This window comes from Halichoeres trimaculatus, unplaced genomic scaffold (genome assembly GCF_033239565.1).
Source record: "Halichoeres trimaculatus isolate MK-OKI-2021-1 unplaced genomic scaffold, fHalTri1.1 fHalTri1_scaffold_2, whole genome shotgun sequence".
Classification (NCBI taxonomy): domain Eukaryota; kingdom Metazoa; phylum Chordata; class Actinopteri; order Labriformes; family Labridae; genus Halichoeres; species Halichoeres trimaculatus.
This window is the reverse complement of record NW_027437180.1, coordinates 38425718-38451316: the sequence shown is the minus strand read 5'-3', so window position 1 is coordinate 38451316 and position 25599 is coordinate 38425718. Positions and strand designations below refer to the sequence as shown.

The 25599-nt window shown below is 42.9% G+C and overlaps 3 protein-coding genes across 3 annotated transcripts; all 3 read right to left on the bottom strand.

Annotated features, from left to right (window-relative positions):
• Positions 1 to 103: 103 nt before the first annotated feature.
• On the bottom strand, positions 104 to 5788 carry drc4 (dynein regulatory complex subunit 4). Its single transcript, XM_074696246.1, has 11 exons — positions 5641 to 5788; positions 5404 to 5496; positions 3963 to 4160; positions 3638 to 3844; positions 3501 to 3555; positions 3206 to 3408; positions 2730 to 2897; positions 2567 to 2653; positions 2270 to 2479; positions 456 to 521; positions 104 to 364 (listed from the first exon to the last, which is right to left on the bottom strand). The coding sequence occupies exons 1-11, from the start codon at positions 5641 to 5643 to the stop codon at positions 218 to 220; spliced, it is 1437 nt and encodes a 478-aa protein (XP_074552347.1). The 5' UTR covers positions 5644 to 5788; the 3' UTR covers positions 104 to 217.
• A 1598-nt stretch (positions 5789 to 7386) lies between these two features.
• Positions 7387 to 10265, bottom strand: LOC141809423 (uncharacterized). Its single transcript, XM_074696436.1, has 2 exons — positions 10060 to 10265; positions 7387 to 8283 (listed from the first exon to the last, which is right to left on the bottom strand). The coding sequence occupies exons 1-2, from the start codon at positions 10115 to 10117 to the stop codon at positions 7583 to 7585; spliced, it is 759 nt and encodes a 252-aa protein (XP_074552537.1). The 5' UTR covers positions 10118 to 10265; the 3' UTR covers positions 7387 to 7582.
• Positions 10266 to 10390: 125 nt separating this feature from the next.
• On the bottom strand, positions 10391 to 25535 carry ndufaf5 (NADH:ubiquinone oxidoreductase complex assembly factor 5). The gene is made up of 11 exons (XM_074696398.1): positions 25166 to 25535; positions 14590 to 14630; positions 14439 to 14502; positions 14306 to 14353; positions 14040 to 14143; positions 13720 to 13759; positions 13426 to 13623; positions 13217 to 13277; positions 11450 to 11533; positions 10665 to 10747; positions 10391 to 10567 (listed from the first exon to the last, which is right to left on the bottom strand). Exons 1-11 carry the CDS (start codon positions 25403 to 25405, stop codon positions 10481 to 10483), a joined length of 1050 nt encoding a protein of 349 aa, XP_074552499.1. The 5' UTR covers positions 25406 to 25535; the 3' UTR covers positions 10391 to 10480.
• Between the last annotated feature and the right edge of the window lie 64 nt (positions 25536 to 25599).

Here is a 25599-nt window from a genome sequence, read left to right as displayed (position 1 = left end):
GAAATGATGAAGTGTGTGAAATGATGAGCTGTGTGTGAAATGATGAGCTGTGTGAAATGATGAGCTGTGTGAAATGATGAGCTGTGTGAAATGATGAGCTGTGTGAAATGATGAGCTGTGTGAAGCTGTTGACTCTGAATGTCAGTAAAGGGAATGTACCAAAGCTCTCAGACTGTGGTTTATTCATTAATTCATTTATTAGTTCATTAAAATAAAGTCATTTCTTAGCGCCAGCCGGGGCGGAGTTGTGAACCCGGCTGGGTCCACCCAGGACCTGGCTGGAGGATCTGAAGGGGATGTGGTGAAGAGGGACTCCCAGGGCCTGCAGCTTCTCTCTGGACGTCTGCAGCAGCTGGTTGTACTCCTGAAGGAAGACATGTCTTAATCAGTAACCGTCAGATCCTCTCAAGACCACAGACCACATCCACCAGAACCCGTCTGGGTCTCAGACTGACCTGACAGGCTCGAGTCAGGTCCCCCTCTAAGGCGCTCACCGTGGCGTCTTTGGACTCAAAGATTTCCTACGACAAACACAGAAGTGCTCAGTTTTCACAGAGAGGCAGGTCAGCTGACCACGAAAACAAAGTGAGTGATGTCACTATGATGTCACCATGATGTCACCTTCACACATAAGATACATGTTAACGAAATGAAGATAAGTCACTGACACTGATGTACACTGAATTCACCTGATTAATTTTTTACTAAATCTTAAATAGATTAACATAAATCAATTATGTTTAAATAAAAATCAAATCAATGTGAAAAAAAAATTAATAATGGTTAAATTAATAAAAAAAATTTTTTAAAGAAAATTATTTAAAGTCAATGACAGTTATATCTTTCTATCTTTCTATCTATCTATCTATCTATCTATCTATATATATATATATATATATATATATATATATATATATATATATACTTAAAGTTACATTGCATAAATATAATTAGACTTCACTCATCCATTAAAACAAATGTAAATGTATGTAAAAAAACAAACAAACCCACAAATAAAACAAAAAGACCTCAGTTTAATAATATGTTGATGTTGTGAAAAATTTAATGAACGGAAACACGATTAAAGTCATTTTAAGTTGTTAAAAAAAATTAATTAGAAATAAATTCTCTTAAATCAATGAAGTTAAAGGAGATAAGATTCAGTTAATGCCATTAATAGATTCATGTTCATTAATACAATAAAACAAAAACAACATTTTCAATAAGAGCTAAAGAGAAATTAATGGGAGCTTATTTCTGCCAACCAGAAAAAATAAATTCTCATCTTTATCACTGAATGATCACTTTCTTACGTGATACCGATGACTCTTTTTTTTCATGTTGCTGTGGCAGCAACAGGCTTCCATAGAAATTAAAGAACGAGGAAACATTCATATTTTCTTGTTATTGTAGGGTGTTTCCCTTTCTGATCTTTTTCTGTCTCTGTTTTAGATCTCTGCTTTAATGTGGTGGACAGCTTCTGTACACTTTATGTTGTTTTACTTAGTTACTACAACTTTTTCTTCTCTTATTCATCCCCCAATATTTGACCTTTCTGCTCCTTTTGCTCTGTTTTTTATTTGTTTTTGTTGAACTGACCCAGAGAGCAAGGCACAAAAATTCCAATGTGTCTGTGCAAATGGCAACAAGCATCTGTTCTCTTCTACTCTATTCTATTCTACTCTATTCTATTCTACTCTATTTTATTCTATGATACTCTATTCTATTCTATTCTATGATACTCTATTCTATGATACTCTATTCTATGATACTCTATTCTATTCTACTCTATTATATTCTATGACGCCCTATTCTATTCTATTCTATTCTACTCTATTTTATAATACTCTATTCTATTCTATGATACTCTATTCTATTCTATGATACTATATTCTACTCTATTTTATGATACTCTATTCTATTCTATTCTATTCTATTCTATGATACTCTATTCTACTCTATTCTATTCTATGATACTCTATTCTACTCTATTCTATTCTATGATACTCTATTCTACTCTATTCTATTCTATGATACATTATTCTATTCTATTCTATTCTATTCTATGAAACTCTATTCTATTCTATTCTATGATACTCTATTCTATTCTAATATATTCTATTCTATGATACTCTATTCTATTCTATTCTATTGAAGATGAAACTTGTGAGTCTGATTAAATCAACATCATCTAAATGTAACTGACGTAAGTAAACTGAGGTCAAACTGAGCGCGCTCAGCTGTTTGAACAACAGGATGACATAACTACCTGGAGTCTGTTGGCGGCGCCGGCGGCTGCAGCCGGGTCCACGTTGGAGGATGAGAGCGCCGCACAGAGTCGAGCCTCGTCCTTCTCCACAGCCTCGGTCAGCTCGGCCAGCTTCCTCTGGAGCTTCAGCTCCTTCAGCCCGCTCCTCTGCTGGATGTCCAGGATGGCCTCAGTCTGCTTCTTCAGCAGCTCGTCACGCTCCTGCCCCACCTGCCACACACACACACACACACACACACACATTACACTGAGCCTGTGGGGCTCAGAGGAGGAGGGGGGGTGATGTGAGGAAGTCACCTTCTCAAAGGCCTGCAGCAGCAGCTCGTGCTCCATGCTCAGGTCCCTCAGCTCCTTCTCGGTGACCTTCTGGCGAGCTCTGGACTTCTGTGGGACACAGGTTTCATGGTCACTCACTCTGCACAGCCTGACGTGATTCAGAGAGTGTGGAGCGGGAACACACCAGCATCTCGGCCTTGGCCTGGTTGTTTTCCTCGCGCTCCTTGAGGAGCTCTGGGATCTTCTGCTGGACCTCCTGCAGAGACTGTTGCAGACGTTGGTTCTCCAGCTGGGCCGCCAAGACCTTCTTCTCCTCCTTCACCAGATCCTTCCTGAAGTTAGAGAGGGCTCTCTGCAGAGCAAGAGAAGTCACACTGAAATATCTGAACATGTTTGGATCAGATTTCCCCCTTCACACCGCCCTCGCCGTCACAGAAACACTCTGACGCTCTGGGAGCAGATCAGGGCCGTCACTGAGGGGGGAAATCACTCTGGGCTGTTGGAGACTGAGGGCAAAGTGTTGGGGAAACAAATGTGTTGTTGAAATGCTTGAAATTATAACCTGACTTTATTCTGGACATTATCGTCTGTAACCTTGATCAGCCTGACATGACTTCCCCCATCAATGTTGGCCCTAATCTGCTTCCATAGGTCTCTGACCTTGCTTTTCAGCTCCTGGGCCTTCTGGTTGCAGGCCCTGAGGTGGTCCTGTGTAGCCTGTTCCAGCTCCAGCTTCTGCTCCCTCACCAGGGTCTCCACCAGGCTCCTGTAGCCGTCCTCCATCCTCAGGATCTCAGCTTGGTGCTTCTTCTTCTGCGCCTCCAGCTCGCTCTGCAGCTGCCTCTGATCCTTCTCGGCTTGTTCTGCGTGGAGGGAGGAGTGGAGTGGGTTCTGAGAGGCCCCTTTGGACCGGTGCGTATCACTTCCTGTATTAGTCCTCGTTATGTGGGCTCACCTCTGATCTTCATCTCGTTGTCTTTGGTCAGCTCCATCAGCTCCACCTGGTGCTTCTGTTGACAAACAAAAGACTACAGCTGTGACAGAAAAGCGGATCAGGACACATCCAGAGCTGGACCTAGAACCTGGACTGACCAGTTTCATCTCCTTGATGCGCTTGGCGTTCTCAAACATCTTCTTCCTGAAGTCCTCCTGCAGGCTGTGGACCTCTCCGCGCAGCGCCAGCTCCGACTCCGTGTGCTGGTGCTGGAGCAGCGAGGAGGAGGCCACGTCGTCTATCTTCAGCTCAGACTGCGTGTTGTGTTGCTCAGACATGACGTGCTTCAGCTTCTGCTTGTACACCTGAGTGACCACACGGCGTTCAATCAAAGGTGAATCATCCGACGCCAGAATATTCAAACTCTGAACAACTGGGAATCTTTTCCAAAGTATCTGTGTGACGTGTGTTTGTGCAGCTCACTGAGATCTCCATGCGATGGCGCTCCTGCTCCTCCCTCCTCTCCCTCTCCATGTTCCTCAGCTCGGCCTTCCTCTCCTTCAGGTTCCCCTTGCGGATTTCCCAGAATGCCTTGATCTTGTCCCTCTCCAGCTGGAAGTAGCTCCTCTCCTCCCGCTCTCGGTCCAGCTCCTCCCGCAGGCGGACGATGTGCTCCTCCAGCTGCAGGGTCACGAACACGGCATGTTAGCCAGGTCAGTGCACCATGTGACACCGAGGGTGACAGCTGGCCAATCAGGGGACCACAACTGGATGGCTTTCCCACGTGACACTTATCATATGGTCCAATTAAAATGTTGTTATTGATATATTTTAAATTATTGATGTATCTTTATATATAATTCTCTTTTAATATACATTATTACATCCTATCTTTCTATATGACATTATGTTATATCATATAATGTGTCATGGATTATTTTACTCTTATTTTATGTGTTCTTACTGGAGTTTTTGCTCTTTACTCTCTTGTTTGCTGCAGTGACTCTGGAAGTGTCGCCTGTGGGGCGGATGAAGGATTATCTAATCTAATCTAATCTTAATGTAGTTTGTAACGGTTGTAATTTGTAAACTGGCATCTGATAAGAATTTCCTGGTCCACCTGAAAAATGTCAAATCGCCTGGAGATGGCAGTATTCAGTCGTTTTCCTGTGTATTCCTGTGTCTTTTTCTGATCCACACCACATTAGACCAGGTCCTAATATAAAACCATAAGATAAAAAGACTTCAAACCTGGACTGGATTATTATTGAGAGACTTAGCTTTCATAAAAACACAGTCTCTGATTTGTGAAACCTTTATTCTATTTGTGAAAATGCAAAAAAAAAGGCACATCCCACTGGTTTTTGTCTCATCCAGACCACATAAAACCATGTCCAGGTCCAGAACCACAGCACTTAGGCTCCTCGAACCTGGACTGTAGTATTATGCAGGGACTTATCATTCATATAAACACAGTCAGTCAAGGTTTGAGGATTCTAAGTGTTGTGGTTTTGGACCTGGACCTGGTCTTATGTGGTCTGGATGAGACAAAAATCAGTGGAATGTGCCTTTTTTGCATTTTCACAAATAGAATAAAGGTTTCACAAATCAGAGACCGTGTTTGAATGAATGTTTAGGCTCTGAAGATTGATTCAGTCCAGGTTTGAAGTCTTTTTATCTTGTGGTTTTATATAATAACCTGGTCTAATGTGGTGTAGATCAGAAAAAGACAGGAATACACAGGAAAACGACTGAATACCGCCATCTCCAGGAGATTTGACATTTTTCAGGTGGACCAGGAAATTCTTATTGGATGCCAACTTCAGCCTCGTCCTCAGTTTAGCATGTGTAGCTCCAACTCCCACCACTCTCCACAGTGTTTGATGAGCTAGTTAGCCTAGCATCAGGCTGCAGCAGCTCTGACCTGATCTGGGGACATCTCCTCTGTGGAAAACACGTCCATCTCCGCCGGAGCTTTGGCTTTAGCTTCCTTCTTCTTCCCTTTAGCTTTCGGCGGCTGGGAGTAAAAACGAAACAGTCAAATGAACAGAGCCGTTATGAACCGTTAGCTGAGCTGGCTAACCGTTAACCTCTTCACAAAGCTGGTTTTATCAAATAAAACTACAAAACACATCCTGCAGTGACCGTTAACGTCTCTTACCATCCTCTGGGCTCACAGGAGTCTGTTTACCGCCACAAAAAAGTCTAAAAACTACAAAAACTCCGAGCTACACCAGCTACAGATTCTAGCTCCGACTGGCCTCCTTTAAACAAACAGCTGCCATGACAACAGCAGCGAGGGGCGGGGTTTTCTCTCTCTTTGAATAAAACTTTATTGAAAAAAAAACCCGTTACATTCTCAGAGAGAGGCGGGAAACCGTTGAACGGTGGAAATGAACGAATAAAAGAAGAAATTACGATACGATTTAGAATGATCATCAGACTTAAACTAATATATACATTATTAACGATTTTATCAAATATTTTTATCATAACTGACGTTTTTAAACATTTATTCTATCATGACTTACATGTGTTGATAGATAAAAGAGTACCACTTGTAGCCTACTCTTTTTACTCTCAACATGTGTTTGCTTGTTGATATGTTTTTTTGTTTTTTTTGTTTTTTACTTTTTTTACTTTTTTAATATTCATTTAATTGACCACTTGCTGGCAATATGTTTTCAAGGTGTATGGCGTAGTGAGAGTGCCAAATTACAAAAACAGATCTATAAAATAAAGAAAATAAATAAATGAATAAATAAATAAATCATATAAGAATCTATAAAAGAATAAATAAATTAATTAAAAAAATATAAGAATCTATAAATGAATAAAAAAATGAAGGAAAAATGAATTAAAAAACAAATTATATAAGAATCTATTGAAGAATAAAAAATGAATTAATTAAGTATATAAAAATCTATAAAAGAAAAGTTAAAAAATGAATAAATAAATAAATTATATAAAAATCTATACAAAATTAATAAATGAATTAATGAATAAATTATATAAGAATCCATAAAAGAAAAGACTAATAAAAGTATAAATATAAAGACAAATCAAAAAATAAATAGAAAAGTGCTCAGTAAAAAAAAGAAAGAAAGAAAGAAAGAAAGTAGCTATATAAAGTGATATCAATCAAAAAATAAACCCTTAAGAGAAAAGGCTAATAAAAGTATAAATATAAACAGGATTAAAAGTATTTAAGTTAAATAGAATTATATAAAAAGAAAACAAAAAAAAACTTGAAGCTTACAAGCATTCAGATTCAAATTCAGAATATTCAGAATTTTTATTTAAGTTAAAATTTAGATACAATAGATCAAATAAGATCAATATCATAGAATATTATTAAAGGAATAGAACAGGATCAAAACAATAGCCTGAGACTACAACAGTAGAGTGAGATTTAAACAAAAGAACTCTGAAGTATTTATCTGAACTACCTGATTGAGGTTTGTTGTGTAAAGTTGGTCTTAAATTATTAGGTTGTTAGGTTGGCAAAACTATTACATTTCTGAATTCTAAGTGTGTAAAACTCAAAGCTTTAAGTTGCATTACACATGAAAAATATCAACAAAAAATTATTGATTTGTTCACGTGGAAAGTTTTTAGTTGGCGGGCAGTTTCCTTGAAACTTTAAGTTGACACAACTTTTTAGTTTTTACAGTGTAGAATGGGTTTATAACAGTAAAGAGGTAAAAGTTGTACGAAAACAGACAAAAGATAAAAACTCTTACAAAATAATTTAAATGGAAAGGAAATTTTTCATATTCCCAAAACAAAACTGTTTTTAAATTTGACCTCACTAAAAAGAATAGCATGAAAAAAAAAAAAAACTAAAATCAACACAATTTTTTAAGTATGACAAAGATGACTCTCAGTATTGACTTGTGGATGATTTTATTGGTTTGGAAATGATCTGTGGTTGAAACGAGGTGAAGTCAAAGCAGAAATGGTGAAATAAAAAAAGGAAATGATGAAATCTTGCTGTAGTTCAACGTTCCTTAAAACCTCTTGATCCGGTCTGATGCAGGGACTGACTGTAGCACGGCTGATTGTGACACAGTTTGTGAGTTTATCTCTGGTCCATGACGCTGTCAGAGGTTAGTCCTGAGTCCAGCTCCGGTCTGAGCGGGACTCTGAGCCAGGTAGTACACACACTCCCCCCTGCTGGGGTCTTTGGACCTGCTCACCGTGCTGTATAGGTTACTGTTGGTCAGTGTGGGGGTGTTTGGGGTCACAGTGATACTGGTCCAGTAAGGACTCTCCACGTCAGACCCCCTCCCCAGCTGGTCCCCCACAGCGCTAATCTCTTCGTAGACCACCTCGGCTGTGGCTTTGTCCTGGTTTCTGCTGGTGTCTGTGCCCCGTTTGGAGCAGGATCTCAGGGTCAGGAGGACGAGGAGCACGGAGACCGCTCCGATAACTACACCCACAGGGACTTTCCATAAGTCTGAGGATTCCTGGGTCCCTGAGTCTGATCCCCCACTGTCAGGGTCCCTGTTTCCAGCCTTTGGAGCCAGCATGTTTGGATCCGTGGTCACAAACAGATAAACTTTCCTCTTGTTGCAGAAATACATCCTGGAGTCTGAGGGGTTGACTTTCTTTATCAGCAGAGCGTTATCCGCCTGAGACCCGTATTTGTCTCTGTTCGTTATCCGCTCTTCACCGTTAACGATGGAGACCAGAGTCTCTGTGAGACCGCTCTTTGTCAAGTAGCTCCATGTGACGTCTCCAGTCTCCACGGGACAGGGCAGAGAGGCCATGGTGTTGGGGTGTGCATAGATTTCTATCATATCTGTGAAATAAAAACACACAGGGGAGTTTGAGACGAGACAAAGAATCGCCACCAGCAAAGTGAGTGGTTCTCTTCAACACAGCCTGGTGTTCATTTATTCAATAACACTTCAGCCTCAGTCACACAGAGCATGTTTATTTTATACTAATGCTATCTGTCTATACACACATCATTTCTTCCATTGTTTCTCTTGCCTCAATAACATTATTCTGCTTTGTTCACATTCTGCTGCTTTGATGTCACCAGGGGCGTAGCTACAATTAGGCAAACACAGGCAGTTGCCTGGGGCCCCAAGATTCCCAGGGGCCCCAAAGCATCTCTTAAAAACTGATTTATGAAGTTCTCTTCAATTGAAAGCATTTCTTTTTTCTAAATTTTACTTCACATGCTTCAAAATCCATCAAAAGTCTTAATCTGTAATGATGGTTTTGGGTCCTCCCCCTCCTTTCTTATTCAATGGGCTATTCCATGTTACAACACATCTGAACATTTGATTCAGGAAGAAAGTGGAAAAAAACACTTTTTTCCCCATTTTTTTTCTTATTTTCAACCAAGTCAGAAATAAAACCAATGTTGCTCTGAGATCTGAGATAAACATATCAGACTTTTAGGATTTTAAGGACTTTATCTAGCCCAGGAAACAGGATCATTTTCTCTAAATCAAACTTTTTGAGTTGGTGATAAACATTATTGTACAAAATCTCTTTTTTGGAAACATAACTCACTGGACAGGGGGTCAAATAAAAATACATTAACTTTAAAATAATAGTACCAAAAAGTATGGTAACTGTAAATATCACCTCTTTCAGTAGATTTTTTTTTCCAGTTTGATGTTGTGCTTGATATTTACATATTTTTTCTTTATTAAATTATTTTTTTCAATATTTACCAATTGTAATGTTTTTCACTTCATCCTTTCTTGTTTGTTACTGTTACTCTGTAAATTCCCCACTGTGGGACAAATAAGCTTCAATGGACCATTAAAGATTTCAAATCCAGGACAAAGTGGACTTAATGATGGATTCACTTTTTCTAAATCAAACTAAAGTACAGAACTTGAGGAAATGCATTTAGTTTCGTTAAGTTACCATGTACAAGATTAGCACTGTCTCATGCCTTGATTCTGGGAAAGAGACAGTGGACCCAGGGAAGGCCAGTCTAGCTCTGAGGAAGAGGAGTTACAAGGACATGGAGGGCCCCATTGACTGGGTTTGCCTTGGGCCCCCAAACAACTAAATTCGCCCCTGGATGTCACTCTACAATGCAAAAAACTGAAATCTTATCAAGTGTTTTTGTCTTTTTTTAAGTAAAAATTGTCTTATTATACTCGATATGAGCCACTTTCAACTTATCAATCCAGAAAAATGTCTTGTTTCAAGTTATCAGAGTACAAAAATGAGGTTTGAATCGCCAATGGAACAAGAAAAAATTGCTTGAAAATTTCCTTGAGACCAGAACAATGTCTTAATACAAGTAACTTGTCTCTTGATCCATTGGCAGATTTTTTTTACTGGTTACGAGCAATTCAGACCTCATTTTTGTCCTTAAATAACTTTAAACAAGACATTTTTCTGGATTGGTGAAGTGAATTTGGCTCATATTGAGTCTAAAAAGGAATTTTCTACTGAAAATTAGACAAAAACACTTGATAACATTTCAGTTTTTGCAGTGTAATGCTTGATTACATCGTTTAGTTTCCATTTTATCCCTTTGACCTCATTCTGTTGCATTAAATCTGTGATCTTGCTGAAATAGCGAGCAGCTGTTTTCTCTTACCGGCCGAGCTGGGACAGGATCCTCCAGTGAGCAGACAGAGGAGACACAGCAGCTTCATCTCTGCAGCCTGAGCCCTCGGTGAACTGACACAGAGCTGAAAAACACTTTATTTCTGACCGTAAGAGGAAGTAATGACTGGTGAGGGCGTGCTATGGAAACTTAACGCCTCAGAAAACTAAATTTATCTGATAATGTGAGAAAGAAACAAACTTCTTCTTAATGAGAGGAAGTGACGTGATGCTACGTGGCTAACAGCTCAACAACCTGTGGCTCTAAAACTGAAAGTGAACTTTCCTCTGAGGAAAAACATAAACCATCTTTTTGTGACACTTTATTCAACAAACACGACAGCTACAAAACAAAGTCCTTAAATAAAATATATTTTGATGGATCTGCTGGACGTGGATGGGCTCAGACAGCTCTACGACTTCTCTGCGTCCGTCGGCGTTCCCATCTTTGATAAATCTGCAAACGAAGCTGTGGCCGAGCCTCGCTTTGCTGGTTTGGCCTGAAAAGACAAACAGAAGCAACATTTCATGGTTGGAAGTTTCAGTTCGGCCATTTAAAGCAGCAACGTCTGGTCTTCAGAGATCGCCTGTCGTTACCTGAGACTCATGAGGCTTCCAGCCAATCATGTAGAGGATCTCAAAGGTGGCGGGGATGGACCCGTCTTCGCTGCCGTACATCTCTGAAAGAAAGACAGAAAGTTTTTCTCTGGTGTTTTATAAACTTTTATTTGAGCCTCTGTCTGAGACTCTTTGTTTAAGCTACCGTCTCTTTAAGACTCCCCACACCACAAACCCCCTCCCCTCTGGTTGGTCAGCCCTCTGGAGGCCTGTTCTAGACCGATGCTAGTTTCAGACCAGATCCTGACTCAGCTCTGGTTTGTGTTTCCACAGGCAAAGCTCAAAGGCAAGGTGCTCAAAACTGGAGCTTAGCAAGCGCTAACTGTGTCACGGGCTGGGGGCGGGGCTACAGTGACCAACGATCAGCAGTGTAAAGCCGTTATTAAACGTCTTCATCTGGTGTCTGACAAAGAGGAAGTTTCAAACCACCAGAGTCCAGTCCTGCTGGGAAAAAACAGAAACACGTCTAAAGTGGAAAAAGTGAGAACCCAGACACAGGAAGTGTCAGGAATAAAATCAGCTAATCCACCAAAATACGCAGAGGGTGGCCAAGACCTCTTTTTCTGAGCTGCGTCTTCTGACCTTTTTTAGTCCATTTCATCAGCATGGAGGGCCCCTGTTGGTCCACTCAGGCACCCGTAGCTCTCAGTTTAACAGTGGCTGGCTTTAAGGGTGACTTAATTTCCCCAAAATAAAAACATGAGAAGAAAAAACATGAGAAGAAAAAACACACTGTAAAAGCTCGGCTGACTGAAGTGACTCACCTTTATAAACAGCAGCTGCTGCTAAGATGGTGTCTCTGTGCAACAACATCCTCCTGTTCCACGCACAGTTACTCTCACCCATACCTGCACCACACACAGCAGACATCATCATCAACAACAACAACAACAACAACAACAACAACAACAACATCAACATCAACAAGAACATCATCAACAAAATCAACAACTTCAGCAACAGCAATAGTAACAGAAATCAAAGTGAAATGAGTAAACATGAAGGTTTTTCATCACTCAGAGCTACTTTTAAAACTTAGCAACAAGCTAACTTTGCCAGTTTGTACCGTTGTTGAGTAGCCGGCTATATTTAGCTACACAACAGATTAACCTGTGTTTTGGCCTTTAGCCCACATTTTGGCATAAGCTCACATTTTAGCCTTTAGCTTGTTCTTTAGCTTGCTCTTTGCCGTTTGCTCTTGTTTTAGCTTTAAGCCTGTGATTTAGCCTTTGGCTACTGTTTAAGCCTTAAGCTAATGTTTTAGCCTTTAGCTTGTGTCTTAGCCTTTAGCCTGTGTTGTAGCCTTTAGAACCTATTTTAACCCTTAGCATGTGATTTAGCCTTTAGTTCATGTTTTAGCCTTTAGCTCATGTTTTAGCCTTAAGCCTGTGTTTTAGACTTTAGCTGGTGTTTTAGCCTTTAGCTCATGTTTTTAGCCTTAAGCTGGTGTTTTAGCCTTTAGCTCATGTTTTAGCCTTGAGCCTGCGTTTTAGCTTGCTTTTTGCCTTTTGCTCTTGTTTTAGCTTTAGGCATGTGTTTGAGCCTTTGGCTCATGTTTTAGCCTTTGGCTCCTGTTTAAGCCTAAAGCTAATGTTTTAGCCTTTAGTACCTGTTTAAACCCTTAGCAAGTAATTTAGCCTTTAGCCTGTGTTTTAACCTTTAGTACCTGTTTTAACCCTTAGCAAGTAATTTAGCCTTTAGTCAATGTTTTAGCCTTTAGCTCATGTTTTAGCCTTTAGCCTGTGTTTTAGCCTTTAGCTCATGTTTTTAGCCTTTAGCTCATGTTTTTGGCCTTTAGCTCCTGTTTTAGCCCTTAGCGGGTGTTTTAAGCCTTTAGCTCCTGTTTTGGCCTTTAGCTCCTGTTTTTAGCCTTTGGCTCCTGTTTTAGCCTTTAGCTCCTGTTTTAGCCCTTAGCGGGTGTTTTTAGCCTTTAGCTCCTGTTTTGGCCTTTAGCTCCTGTTTTTAGCCTTTGGCTCCTGTTTTAGCCTTTAGCTCCTGTTTTTAGCCTTTAGCTCCTGTTTTTAGCCTTTAGCTCCTGTTTTTAGCCTTTAGCTCCTGTTTTAGCCCTTAGCTGGTGTTTAAACTTATAACTCCTGTTTTAGCCTTTAGCTTGTGCTCCATCTCTCTCCTTTTTCTCTTTCTTCTGCTCTTCTGTCCTTTTTCTGTCTGACAGTTAGGCTCCAGTGTCCACCATCACTACAAAATTAATCACAGAAATCATTTTCAGCAGAGAAAAACACAGATCTCTCTTCTCCCTGATAAACTTCATCAGCTGTTGGGGTGTTGTCATAGAGACCTAGACGTGCTGTAAATCAATCTGATCCTGATCAGGAAGCTAAGAAGTAGGATTCAGGAATAACCTGTAATGTTGTTGTTGATAATCTGATGTTAAAGTGTGGATTAGGATCAGGCAGATATCTAGAAGAGAGACTTTTTCAGGATCACTCAGAAACTCCTCACAGAAACTCTAAAATAAGATAAAACTGACAGTCTGGAGTCTCATCAGGATGCGTTGCAGAGCTTCCTGTTACCTTGTAAATCCGTCATGACCTCAATGATTCCTGGGTAGTGAACCTGAACCTCGTCGATGTCCTGAAACAGACAGAGGGTTGTAGAGATGGTTAAAAAAATGAACGACTGGTTTTCTTTATTTTTAACAGCGTGTTTATGTTTGAGGTCTTTAATCCCAGATTTTTCTTCATGTTTTATGTGTTTGATGATGCTTCGCATGGCGTCTCACCACAGTCAGCATGCTGAAGCCCGCCTGTCCCAGCAGGTTGCCCAGGTCGGTGACGGCGGTGTAGGGGGAGACGTGGGGGGAGAAACCGCCCTCTCTTTCCGTCTCCGCCAGCTGGAGGGAGCAGCGCAGCTCGTACAGCGTCTCCCCGCCCACCATGGCGCCGATGAAAACCCCGTCAGGCTTCAGCACATGCTGGATCTGAGCAGCAGGACAGTTAGTGGGATTAAAGGACGAGTTTCTCTGATAAACTCAGGTGGGTCAGAGCCGTCAGTTCAGCCATCTGCTCAGACTCACCTGTCTGAGGGCTCCTGGCAGGTCGTTGATCCAGTGCAGACTGAGACACAGAGGGAAAAACATCGGTCACTCCTTTGCTTCAGACTGAAGTGTCATCAATTCGTCAACTTTTGGGCGTTTTGTCACTGAAAGTACATTTTTGACCGACTCAGTTTTAGACTCAGTAACTCGTTGATATAAAATACAGTGAATTAATTTTTGCTGACTCCTGATGTTTGACCTGAAGTCCAGATGTTTCTCAGAGATAATAAGAAACATTGAGTGATGTGTTGGCGCCACCTTCTGGCAGAAAAAGGCTCAGTGTATGGAGCGTGAATCACCTCAGGCTGCTCACCACCAGGTCGAAGGTGTTTTCTTTGAACGGCAGAAACTCTTCGTCCGCTAAGACGCAGTGAGTCGGGATCTCGCTCTGTTTGGTCTGTTTCTGTGAATCAGAGTTTCACAAACGTTCAAACCAGCGTCAGGAGCCGTCTCTGTCACTACGACAAGGTGTGGTTATGCTAACGGCTACAGGAAGTGGTTTCAATCAGCTGTTATTCATCACTCAGTGTTTGTCAGAGGTTTTTAGATCAATGTTCACACTCACCAGAGTTTTCTCTGAGATGTCTGTGAGGAACAGTCGCTCCACGACGTCCTGAAACAACAAAAAAAGTTCATTCAGTTCAATATTTAACCCAGTCAGTGAGATGGGTATAAATCAACAGGTCAGTGACTCACACCTTGCTTAGATGCTCTGCAATGTGACTCTTCCCTCCACCGATGTCCAGAGCCAGAGGAAACGTCCTGAGAGGAGATCGATGATGAGTACGTGAAGAAAACGAGAAATATGTAGGCGCAGGACGTCAGCCATGTTTTTTTTTTTTAACCCACCTGGCGATGTCGTAAACCCGATCTGCTACCCTGAGGCCCACCTGCAGCTCGACAAACAGAAACTGAGATTACTGAGAGACCCTGATGAATGTGGGAGGAGCTTCATTCAGGACAGAACAAGACTCAAAGAGCAGAAACAAGCAGAGTGTGATGTGTCCGTCGTGAACGATCCGGCACTTTGAGCCAGCTCTTCGAAGTGAGCGACAAGAGCTGGCTCCTGAAACAAAGCGGACATGACCCTCCTCTTTCTGTCTTAAAGCCAAATGTGATTGGTTGTTTATTTACATTACGCCCGAGCTACGTCAGCTATTTGCCCCAGCTATCCTAGCTTAGCAGATGCTAACAGTTCCCCATGAAAACTCTGTTTGAAGAATTGAACAAACAAAGAAATGTACATTACTCTCTCACACCAGATTTAACATAGGAAAAATAGCACTAGCTTGATGCTAAAGTATATGGGAAACCACAATGACATGCTAGCGGCTAGAATACATCGGTATAACATCACAGAAACATATCACAGTTCTAAGTCAAGCTACTTTTTGTACAGTGAAAAATCACTGTAGTAATTATTTGGGATTTCAAACAGAATCAGTTCAATAAGCAGAATCAATAAGGATATTGGTATCAATAAAATTTTCAATAACCATCTCTCAGTGAGCTTGTCTATGTTGTTTTACTGTTAATAGTTCAAAATGTATTAATAATCCACACATAATGAGGGGTTGGACCTATCTGAGATGGGTGTTTTGCATGTTGATTATTTAATTAAAGCATAATAAATAATAAACATGTGACATAATATGTGTGTTATTTTCATAAGTAATTAATTTAAACACTACTTTACAATATTTGTGGTTATAATAAATTAATTTAAGCAACAAAAAAATCTGAGGAGCCACTTGGGAGCGGAAAGAGTCGTTTCCTTTTAGTGAGTCGAGCCAAAAAGTCCAATTCCCTAAAAAGAGCCGGGATTCCCATCATTACAGCGTGTACACTAGAGATCAAAATTAGAGAACAATTTATAAACACTTGTTTTTTTCCAAAATAATGTAATCCTCAATGTTCAACATTTAAAGGATTCTTTGTGGTGGCAATGCCATACCACTGGAACAGTGTTTTACATCAAAATATAAAGCATTGACGAAGACAACTTCATTTTGTAGAAAACATAATGATCAAAATTAAAGAACAGAAACGCCTGTTGTACAAAGAAAGATAATAACATCATTTCATGGAGGTTACAATGATCAAAACTTAGTAGGAAGTGTACAGGCCTTTGCTGTGAATGGCTTCAGCACATCTACGACCACAGGATATAACCAGTCTCTCTCTCTGCTCTGGTGTGATCTTGGTCCACTTGTGACAGGGTCACCGTGATGAAAAAAAATGAGTGGAAATGATAGAAAATAAATGAACTGAGTAAAGGAAAAAAAAGGTAGGCTTAGTTCATTGTAGGGGGCCTGATGTAAGTCCCTGTACAAATAGTAGTTGAGGAGGGCAATAAAAATAATGTTAGAAGCCAAGTTGATAAAAGGGAGGATGTGGCGTGGGGGAAGAGGTGTGTGTGGAGGACCGGGAGGTGTCGAGAGAAACAGGGGCCGGAGGAACGCGCAGAGAAACTGTGGACTAACGGGGCTTAAAGAAAAGAAAAGGAAAAAAAAACAGGAAATGATCAATACCAGAAAACTGGTGATTACAGTCAACGGACGTTAAGCTGCGGTGCCGGCTGTGGGGCTGTTTCCTCGGTTGCGGACGTCCCCGCCGGGAAAGGACAAAGGAGCGCGTGGCCGTGGAATATCCCTCCCGGACCTGGGTGAGGTCGCTGCTGTGGTTTCTTTTTCAAATTTTTTCCTGGTATACCAGAGTTTTAATTTTGATCGATCTTTTTTTTTCTTTTTGCTGGACTATTTTTCCTTTTTGCGGTGACGTTGTGTTTCAAGAGCCCAAACCTTCGGGGCAGGAGGCGAAGGAGGATCTTTTTTTTTTGTTAAGAACAAGGAAAAAAAACTATTGTACATTGGACTTATGGTGGTGAACGTTTGTTTTTCGTTAGAGGGTTCTTGGGGGATATTTTCTGTTTCCTGAAGTCTTGGTTTTGAGGGTTATTTTGTGCTTCTTTTTAGTTTTTTTTTATGACGGAGACGCACGCTGACGCGTGAAGGGTTTTTGTAATTTTTTTTTTTGGTTTATACTGATTTGGGGGGCGTGTTATTTAGTTGTAAAAAAAAACGGGAGGGGTTATAAAATTATTTTCTGAGATTGTGTAAATTAAAGAAAAAAAGAGAGTTATTATACACTATTTGCGCCCACGGAGTCCCCTTTTTTTCCCCGCTGTAAGGCGAGGTTTGGGCTGAGCGTTACATATGGTGGCCCGTACGGGGAAAGGGGAAATTGTTTGATAGGTAAGTGGGATCTCTCTTAAAAGGAAAAGAGTGTTAGACTGAACTTTAAACAACAGGGTTTGTTTGTTTTTGATGATTTATTTGTTAGGCAAAGGTAAAAGATTTACAATTACACACAGTTAAAAAAAAAAAAAAAAACAAAAAAACATGGCTGATGGAAATCTGGAGCCACGGGGGGGAATATTGGATAGCAATGGGGCAAATGATAATACTGAGGCAGAAACCAGGATGTCTTCTCCTACTGTAGGGTTTGAGGATAATGAGAATCCTACTGACAGGATAAGGGATGAATGGGTTACGAGAAGAGATCCGGTAGGAGAGGTGACTTCACTTATCAGTTCACTTTATTTGTCTGAATCTGAAGAGCTCGATGACAGGGATGAAGAGGGAGAAGTATCTTCTTATCTCACACTTCCAGCCCTAGCCTCTATTAGCTCAGAGTTAGGGTCAGTCATAGAGAAGGTTACATCCTTGGAGACTGATTTTAGAGATTCTGTAGGGAGCGCCATCAACCGTGAGGCAAGTCTCCGAGAATATGTGGACAAAAGCCTGGAAGTGCTGGAACATCGCATGGTGACAACACTGAGAGATTTTGAGGTTCAACTGGTGGAGTGTTTACAGCGACGTGATGAGAAGTGGAAAGCAGAGCTTGAACGGCTGAAGCGCGCCAGCCTCCCTGCTTTACAAAAGACTCTCTTCCCGACTGGATCTGATTTTCAACCAGGCCATGGCCGATCTGCACGGGGTCAAGCTGCTCCTGATCCGACGGACCAACACCTTTTCACCCCGAATAGTAACACGAACACCTCATGTGTGTCCAAGGTTGCTGTCTCCCATCTGCCCTCACCATGCATGCAGGGTGCCATTCCTCCACAGGGTTGTCCTGGAACTGCCCAGACCACTTCTTACTCCGCAGTCACGTCAACTCCAGCCTCCTTTAGCAGTCACCCTCAAGCTCTGATCTCACCTCCAGCTACCAGTTTGAGCCAAGGAAACACCTCAGGCAGCCAGTCTGCCAGAGCCCCAGTGATTTATTCTAAACCAGCAGTTCACATGGAGTTTCCCTCTTTCAGCGGGTCTAGAGAGGTAGCTGATGTCCTTAATTTTGTTGATCAGTGTGAAACATTTCTGGCGGTACGCCCCTTGAGTGAAGCAGAGCTGGTAGGAGCCCTGTCCAGTGTCCTTAAAGGGCCAGCTCATAGCTGGTGGAGTGTAGCAAAGTCAAAAGTTCACAACTGGCTAGAGTTTAGGGAGGCTTTTCAGTCTGCTTTTCTGCCCCCTGATTACCTTGCAGAGGTAGAGGAAAAACTCAGAGACATGGTACAGTTGCCTGACCAGTGTTTGAGAGATTTTGCCTATGACTATCGTGCTCTTTGTTTGAGATGGAAACCGGAAATCACAGAGGCAGAACTAGTCAGGAAAATTCTCAATAACTGTAATCCAAGAATAGCTGGGTGTCTTAGAGGCACAGTGACCACAGTGGAGCATCTGGTGTCCATTGGTAGTCTGGTAGAGAAAGACTGCACTGCAGCAAAAGAATATTGGGGAAAAGTAGACCAGCAGAAGGCAAAAGGGAAAATGTTAAAGAAACCTCAAGAAAAATGGTCCTCCAAGAAACCGGCTGATGTAGTCACTATAGTGCAGCAAGGAAAGAAAGCTGTCCCTTCTCTCTTACACGTCCCGATAGGAGTCAGAGGTGTCCAGTGCAGTGCTGTTTTTGACACAGCATGCACCTACTCACTTATGAGACACAGTCAGTGGGTGAAGATAGCTCAGGAAGGTGAGATGTTAAAGCCCAGTGACAACCAGAGCTTTGCCCTGGCTGATGGCAAAACATGTCATGGAGCATTAGGCAAAATACAACTTCTGTATAACTGGCATGATATGATGTGGTCACTGGAGACGTACATCATTGCAGATGCCAACCTAGCGTTCCCCCTTATTCTAGGTCTAGACTTTCTCACCAAGACCTCGACCATCATTAATCTAGGGGACAGGGTTTATGGAGTCAAGGGTCCCAGAGGGTACACATTCTATCCTTTCATGCATCAGCCCTCCGACAATATTAGGTCCACTGTCAGTCTTATTATGGCCCTTCCATTACCAGAAGCAGATCCCGCTCAAGGCAACCCCCTTTCTGATCTTGCAGAGCTTTCTCCTGAAGTAAGAGAACTGTTTACAGCTTGGCCCCAGGTTTGTTCAGGCAAGCTAGGGAAAACTTCTGTAGAAGAGCATACAATCTACACCACAGATGAAAGGCCCGTCCGGTGCAAAGCATACAGAGTGTCACCCTACAAACGGCAGATCATTGTAGAGCAGGTGGAGCAAATGCTTAGGGATGGCATAATCGAGCCTTCACAGTCATCCTGGGCATCACCAGTGGTCCTTGTGCCCAAACCTGACAAGTCACCAAGGTTTTGTGTTGATTTCCGGCCTCTAAATGCCAAGACACAACAAGATGCTTATCCCATGCCCCTGATTCATGACCTGCTGGAGTCACTACATGGAGCTACGGTCTTCAGTACCTTGGACCTCAAGTCTGGGTACTGGCAAGTCGCCATGTCTGAAGAAAGCAAAGCAAAGACAGCCGTGATCACCCCTGTGGGTTTGTACCAGTTCCGGTGCATGCCTTTTGGGCTGAAGAATGCAGGTGCAACCTTCCAGCGCCTGATGGAGAAGGTACTGGGAGACCTCAGGGGGAAAATCTGCTTCGTGTATATTGATGATGTAATCATCTTCTCCCCTACACGAGAACAGCACCTGAAAGACCTGCATGCAGTGATGAAGAAACTCCATCAGGCGAACCTTACCCTCAACATCAAGAAATGTCACTTCTTTTGCCAGGAGTTAAAGTTCCTTGGTCATTTGGTTTCGGGTAAGGGTGTCCAGGTGGACCCTGAAAAAACACAAGCTGTGTCATCCTATCCCACACCAACCAATGTGAAATCTCTGCAGCGGTTCCTGGGGCTTGTAGGGTGGTATCACAAATTCATTGCTCACTTTGCAGACCTTGCGGCCCCTTTGCATCGACTGACCAGGAAGGACGTGGCATGGGTTTGGACAGAACAGTGCCAGCAAAGTTTTGATCGGCTGAAACAAGCTCTGGTCATGGCTCCCGTCCTAGTACAGCCTGATCACTCACTCCCATTTGAGGTACACACCGATGCCAGTGATGTAGGCCTGGGAGCAGTGCTGGTGCAACAGACTAGTGAAGGAGAAAAGGCGGTAGCCTATGCGTCCAGGGGGCTGAGAGGAGCGGAGTGCAATTACTCCACATCAGAAAAGGAATGTCTGGCTGTCGTGTGGGCAGTAGAAAAGTGGAGACATTACCTGGAGGGGAAGGAGTTCACTGTGTATACAGACCATTCTGCTCTTACTTGGGCCTTTAACTGTCCGAAAACCTCCTCCCGCCTAACACGGTGGACCCTACGTCTACAGCAGTTTCACTTTAGGGTCTGCTATAGGAAGGGGTTGCAAAATGTTGTGCCTGACGCCTTGTCCAGAGGGGTAGGAATTCAAAACCCAGCTTTGGTTGCTGTGAATTACTCCAGGTGGACCTCTGACCTCCCAACAACTTTGGCTGAGATTCGGGGAGCACAGGAAAAAGACTCTGAAGTGAGGGACATGGAGAAAAGCGCTGCAACACCTGGTAGGCCCGGCAGAGTAAGCTTCTCAATGGTACAGGGACTGCTCTAGAGAAAGTCACCAGTCAAGGATGATGGCGAAAAGTTCCAACTAGTAGTTCCCAAGAGCTTGGTACCGGCCTTCCTTGAGTACTTTCACAATCATCCACTAAGTGGTCACCTTGGCAGGCTAAAGACCCTCCTGCGGATCCTGGAGGTGGCCTGGTGGCCAACAGTCCGGAAGGACGTGTGGAACCATGTGCGGTGTTGTCATACTTGCCAGTCATACAAGCCTGAAAACCAAAAACCAGCCGGGTTTTTGCAGTCAACCACAGTTGAGAGTGCTTGGGAGAAACTCGGAATAGATCTCATGGGACCTTTCCCCCGCAGTAAGACAGGGAACCGATTTCTGTTGGTCATTGTTGACTACTTCACCAAGTGGGTTGAAGTATTTCCCCTGAAGGACAGCAAGGCACAGCGAGTCATAACCATCCTAAAAGATGAGATTTTCACCCGCTTTGGTGTTCCCCGGGAGGTGGTCTCTGATCGTGGTCCACAGTTTAAGAGCCACGAGATGGCGAGTCTCTGTAAAGCCTGGGGTGTGACGCAGAAGTTTACAACGAGCTATCATCCCCAGGCTAATCTATCAGAACGATCCAACCGCACAATTAAGACCATGATTGCCTCTTATGTGGGAAACCAACACAGCACTTGGGACCAGTGGATCAGAGAGTTCCGCTTTGCCATCAATGCGGCACGACATGAAACTACAGGTAGAACTCCTGCAGAGCTCGCCCTGGGTAGAACTCTCAAAGGTCCATTAGAGAGGTTGGTCAGTCCACCGCCTTCACCCCAGCAGGCGCCTTATCAGCTCCTTGAAAGACAACAAAAAATGTCAGAAGAAGTCAGAAAGAAAGTGGGAATGAGTCAGGCTAGACAAGCCAGGTATTATAATACCCGCAGAAGAGGTGCACAGCTCCTGCCGGGAGACCAGGTCTGGGTTCGCTCTCACCCACTTTCAAAAGCTGTTGATCAGTTCTCATCAAAGCTTGCGCCCAAGTGGTCAGGTCCAGCCACAGTGATGAGAAAGTTAGGCCCCATAAACTACATAGTACAGTGGAATGACCAAAGTAAAAGGGTGGATACTGTCAACATAGTGAACCTAAAGCCATATTTTGGGGTTCAGCCTCCATTACCTTCGGCTGGGGGGGGGGGGAACTGTGACAGGGTCACCGTGATGAAAAAAAATGAGTGGAAATGATAGAAAATAAATGAACTGAGTAAAGGAAAAAAAAGGTAGGCTTAGTTCATTGTAGGGGGCCTGATGTAAGTCCCTGTACAAATAGTAGTTGAGGAGGGCAATAAAAATAATGTTAGAAGCCAAGTTGATAAAAGGGAGGATGTGGCGTGGGGGAAGAGGTGTGTGTGGAGGACCGGGAGGTGTCGAGAGAAACAGGGGCCGGAGGAACGCGCAGAGAAACTGTGGACTAACGGGGCTTAAAGAAAAGAAAAGGAAAAAAAACAGGAAATGATCAATACCAGAAAACTGGTGATTACAGTCAACGGACGTTAAGCTGCGGTGCCGGCTGTGGGGCTGTTTCCTCGGTTGCGGACGTCCCCGCCGGGAAAGGACAAAGGAGCGCGTGGCCGTGGAATATCCCTCCCGGACCTGGGTGAGGTCGCTGCTGTGGTTTCTTTTTCAAATTTTTTCCTGGTATACCAGAGTTTTAATTTTGATCGATCTTTTTTTTTCTTTTTGCTGGACTATTTTTCCTTTTTGCGGTGACGTTGTGTTTCAAGAGCCCAAACCTTCGGGGCAGGAGGCGAAGGAGGATCTTTTTTTTTTGTTAAGAACAAGGAAAAAAAACTATTGTACATTGGACTTATGGTGGTGAACGTTTGTTTTTCGTTAGAGGGTTCTTGGGGGATATTTTCTGTTTCCTGAAGTCTTGGTTTTGAGGGTTATTTTGTGCTTCTTTTTAGTTTTTTTTTATGACGGAGACGCACGCTGACGCGTGAAGGGTTTTTGTAATTTTTTTTTTTGGTTTATACTGATTTGGGGGGCGTGTTATTTAGTTGTAAAAAAAAACGGGAGGGGTTATAAAATTATTTTCTGAGATTGTGTAAATTAAAGAAAAAAAGAGAGTTATTATACACTATTTGCGCCCACGGAGTCCCCTTTTTTTCCCCGCTGTAAGGCGAGGTTTGGGCTGAGCGTTACACACTCTTCTCCCACAGTTCAGAGATAGTCATGGGTTTCTTGGTTCCAAGGATTTTCCAGGGGTTTTCTATTGGGTTTAGATCAGGACTCTGGGCTGGCCAATTCAGTGTTTCAATGTTTTCACTTTTAAGGCACTGCTTTACTTGTTTTGCTGTGTGACGGGGGGCGGTGTCCTGCATGAAAATTTCTGGTTGATTGGGTGATGAATGCATAAAAGGAATCAAAAAGTCTTTTATACACATTTGCATTCACTCGGCCATGTAGCTGTATTAAAGGCCCAACTCCTGTTGCAGAAAACACTCCCCACACCATAACGCTTCCTCCTCCACCTTTCACTGACTTCTTTACACACTTTGGGTTCAGTCTTTCCCCAGTCCGACGCCGAACATAATGTTTTCTGTCAGACCCAAACAAATTAAACTTGCTTACATCACTGACGTGAACTTTGGACCAGTTTTCTTCTGTCCACACAACATGTTCCCCAGCAAAGGTTAGTCTAGCCTTTTGATTATTCCTGCTAATGAGAGGTTTGGTCACTGCAGAGTGGACTTTCAGTCCAAATGCTCTCAAACGTCGAGATACTGTATGATGAGACACTTAGTGTGTCTCAAATCGCATACTTCCATACTGTGTACTCAAAGTTTTCAAATTGAGTGTACTAAGCATACTACATACTCACTGGCTTAGTGCGGGAATTTTGAGGGTGTAGTGCTGTCCCAAATCGCATACTGCCGAGCGCCGTACTTACCGGGAATGACGACATGATGTCGACCTCTTCTTCTTCTACGTCTAATTGTGACCGGCTTCCAGCGCGTTTCCGCCAAACACCGCCACTACTTGCCAGCAAATTTTCAAAGCCTTTTCAGTAGTATATTAAACACAGCTAATAACACGATCAGCGGTGTAGAGTTTATTAATGGGGGTCGGTGCAGCTGACTGAAGCTACCAAGAGAGCTACCGGGGCGCTGTGGCAGTTAAAATACATCCACACATTAAATGTCTGAGTGGTGCTTCTGGTCATGTATTCACTGTGCAGGGTCTAACCCGCTTGTTATTATATTTACCTGGTTCAGTAACTGTTAGCCCAATGAGCTTTGGCATTTGAGATAGCTGTTAGCTCAACTAGCATTAGCATAGCCCAGTGTTTCTCAATCCTGGTCCTGGGGACCCCCTGCCCTGCATGTTTTAGATGTTACCTCACTCCAACACACCTGATTCAAATGAATGGCTCGTTATCAGGCTCGAGCAGAGCTTGGTGACGAGCTGAAACATGCAGGGCAGGGGGTCCCCAGGACCAGGATTGAGAAACACTGGCATAGCCTATCATTCGCAGAACAAAACAAACAAAAAAACAAGTTACACCACATACACAACGTCAACAGCTGATGGTGCTTGGTGGAAACAACACGTGTAAAAAACAACATCAATAACTTACATTTATACATTGCTGCCAGAGGAGGAAATGAGTGCGTTAAGTGTCCACAGCTGCATACTCAAAATCCGGGCTGATTTGAGTACATCATCCTGGTACTTTTGCATACTCATTTTTCGCATACTATGCATACTGTTTTTCATTTTGACCCAGTATACTCAAAATTTTGAGTATTTGAGTATGGAAGTATGCGATTTGGGACGCACTAACTGTCCTACCCTGTTGGTCACTGAACTGGCGAGCAATTTCAGCTGCAGTGTTAAACCGATTGTCCATTGAGGTTCTTCGTATTATCCAGTCCTCTCTTTCAGTTGTCTTTTGTGGACGACCAGCCTTCTTGGTGCACTTAGATGAATTTGTGGCTTTGAAGAGACGTAATATTCTGGATATCACAGATTTGGAACGCCCAACTTCTCTCGCTATTGCTGACAAGGTCATCCCTTTGGTCTTCATCTGGACAACCTGCTGCCTGAGGGTTTCTGTGACTTTAGAACGGCTTGCCATCTTATGAAGTCAGTAAAACTGGAAGTTAGGCTGCCAGTTAAATAAGGGTGGTCAGATAATTGAGGATACTGACACCAGGTGCCAGACTAACACCAATTACAGGGAGGGATCTGAAAGTGTTCTCTAATTTTGATCAGTGTCCTTTTTTGAATATCTGATTTAAGTTTTTTATTCTGTGTTTCAGAATAAATTTAACTTGTGTTTGAATACTTTATGAGAGGACAATGGACTGAAGTTGACATTTGTAAAATTGTGGTGTGTTCTCTAATTTTGATCTCCAGTGTAGAGTTTGATGAGTGTTGATGAAATTAGAGGGTGAAGGTGATAACCTCAGGTGTGCTCTGTAAACTGTAAAGCCCCTGACTAAGCCCCGCCCCCCTGTAGCTCGTACCTCGTCCCGCAGGTAGTCGTAGTGGTGTCCGTCCTGTAGAGACGCGGCCCAGTTCTTCTGCTTCTTCTTCATCTCCCTGTTGAACACATTCATGGTTCCCCGGCCTGACATGAACCTGAGCCCGGCCTGGAGTCCACAGCAGGACGGCGTGACCCGGCTCCAGCTGCCCGGGCAGGCTGCGGGGACGGTCCCGGAGGGGAGCAGCCTCTGCAGGACTCTCCGGCTCAGTCCTCCGCTCATGGTGCTGCTCTAAGGAAAAACTGACCAACGGTGAAACTGAGAAAATCTTAACATCATAACATGTTTTATGAAATGAGCTGTCTTCCTGTCCTCCACCAGCCTGACCTCTCAGAGGAGCAGGACGGAAAACACGGAGCTGGATTCTTTCAGGTTAAATACAAACCACGGATCTGGATCACAGCCTCAACACGGAT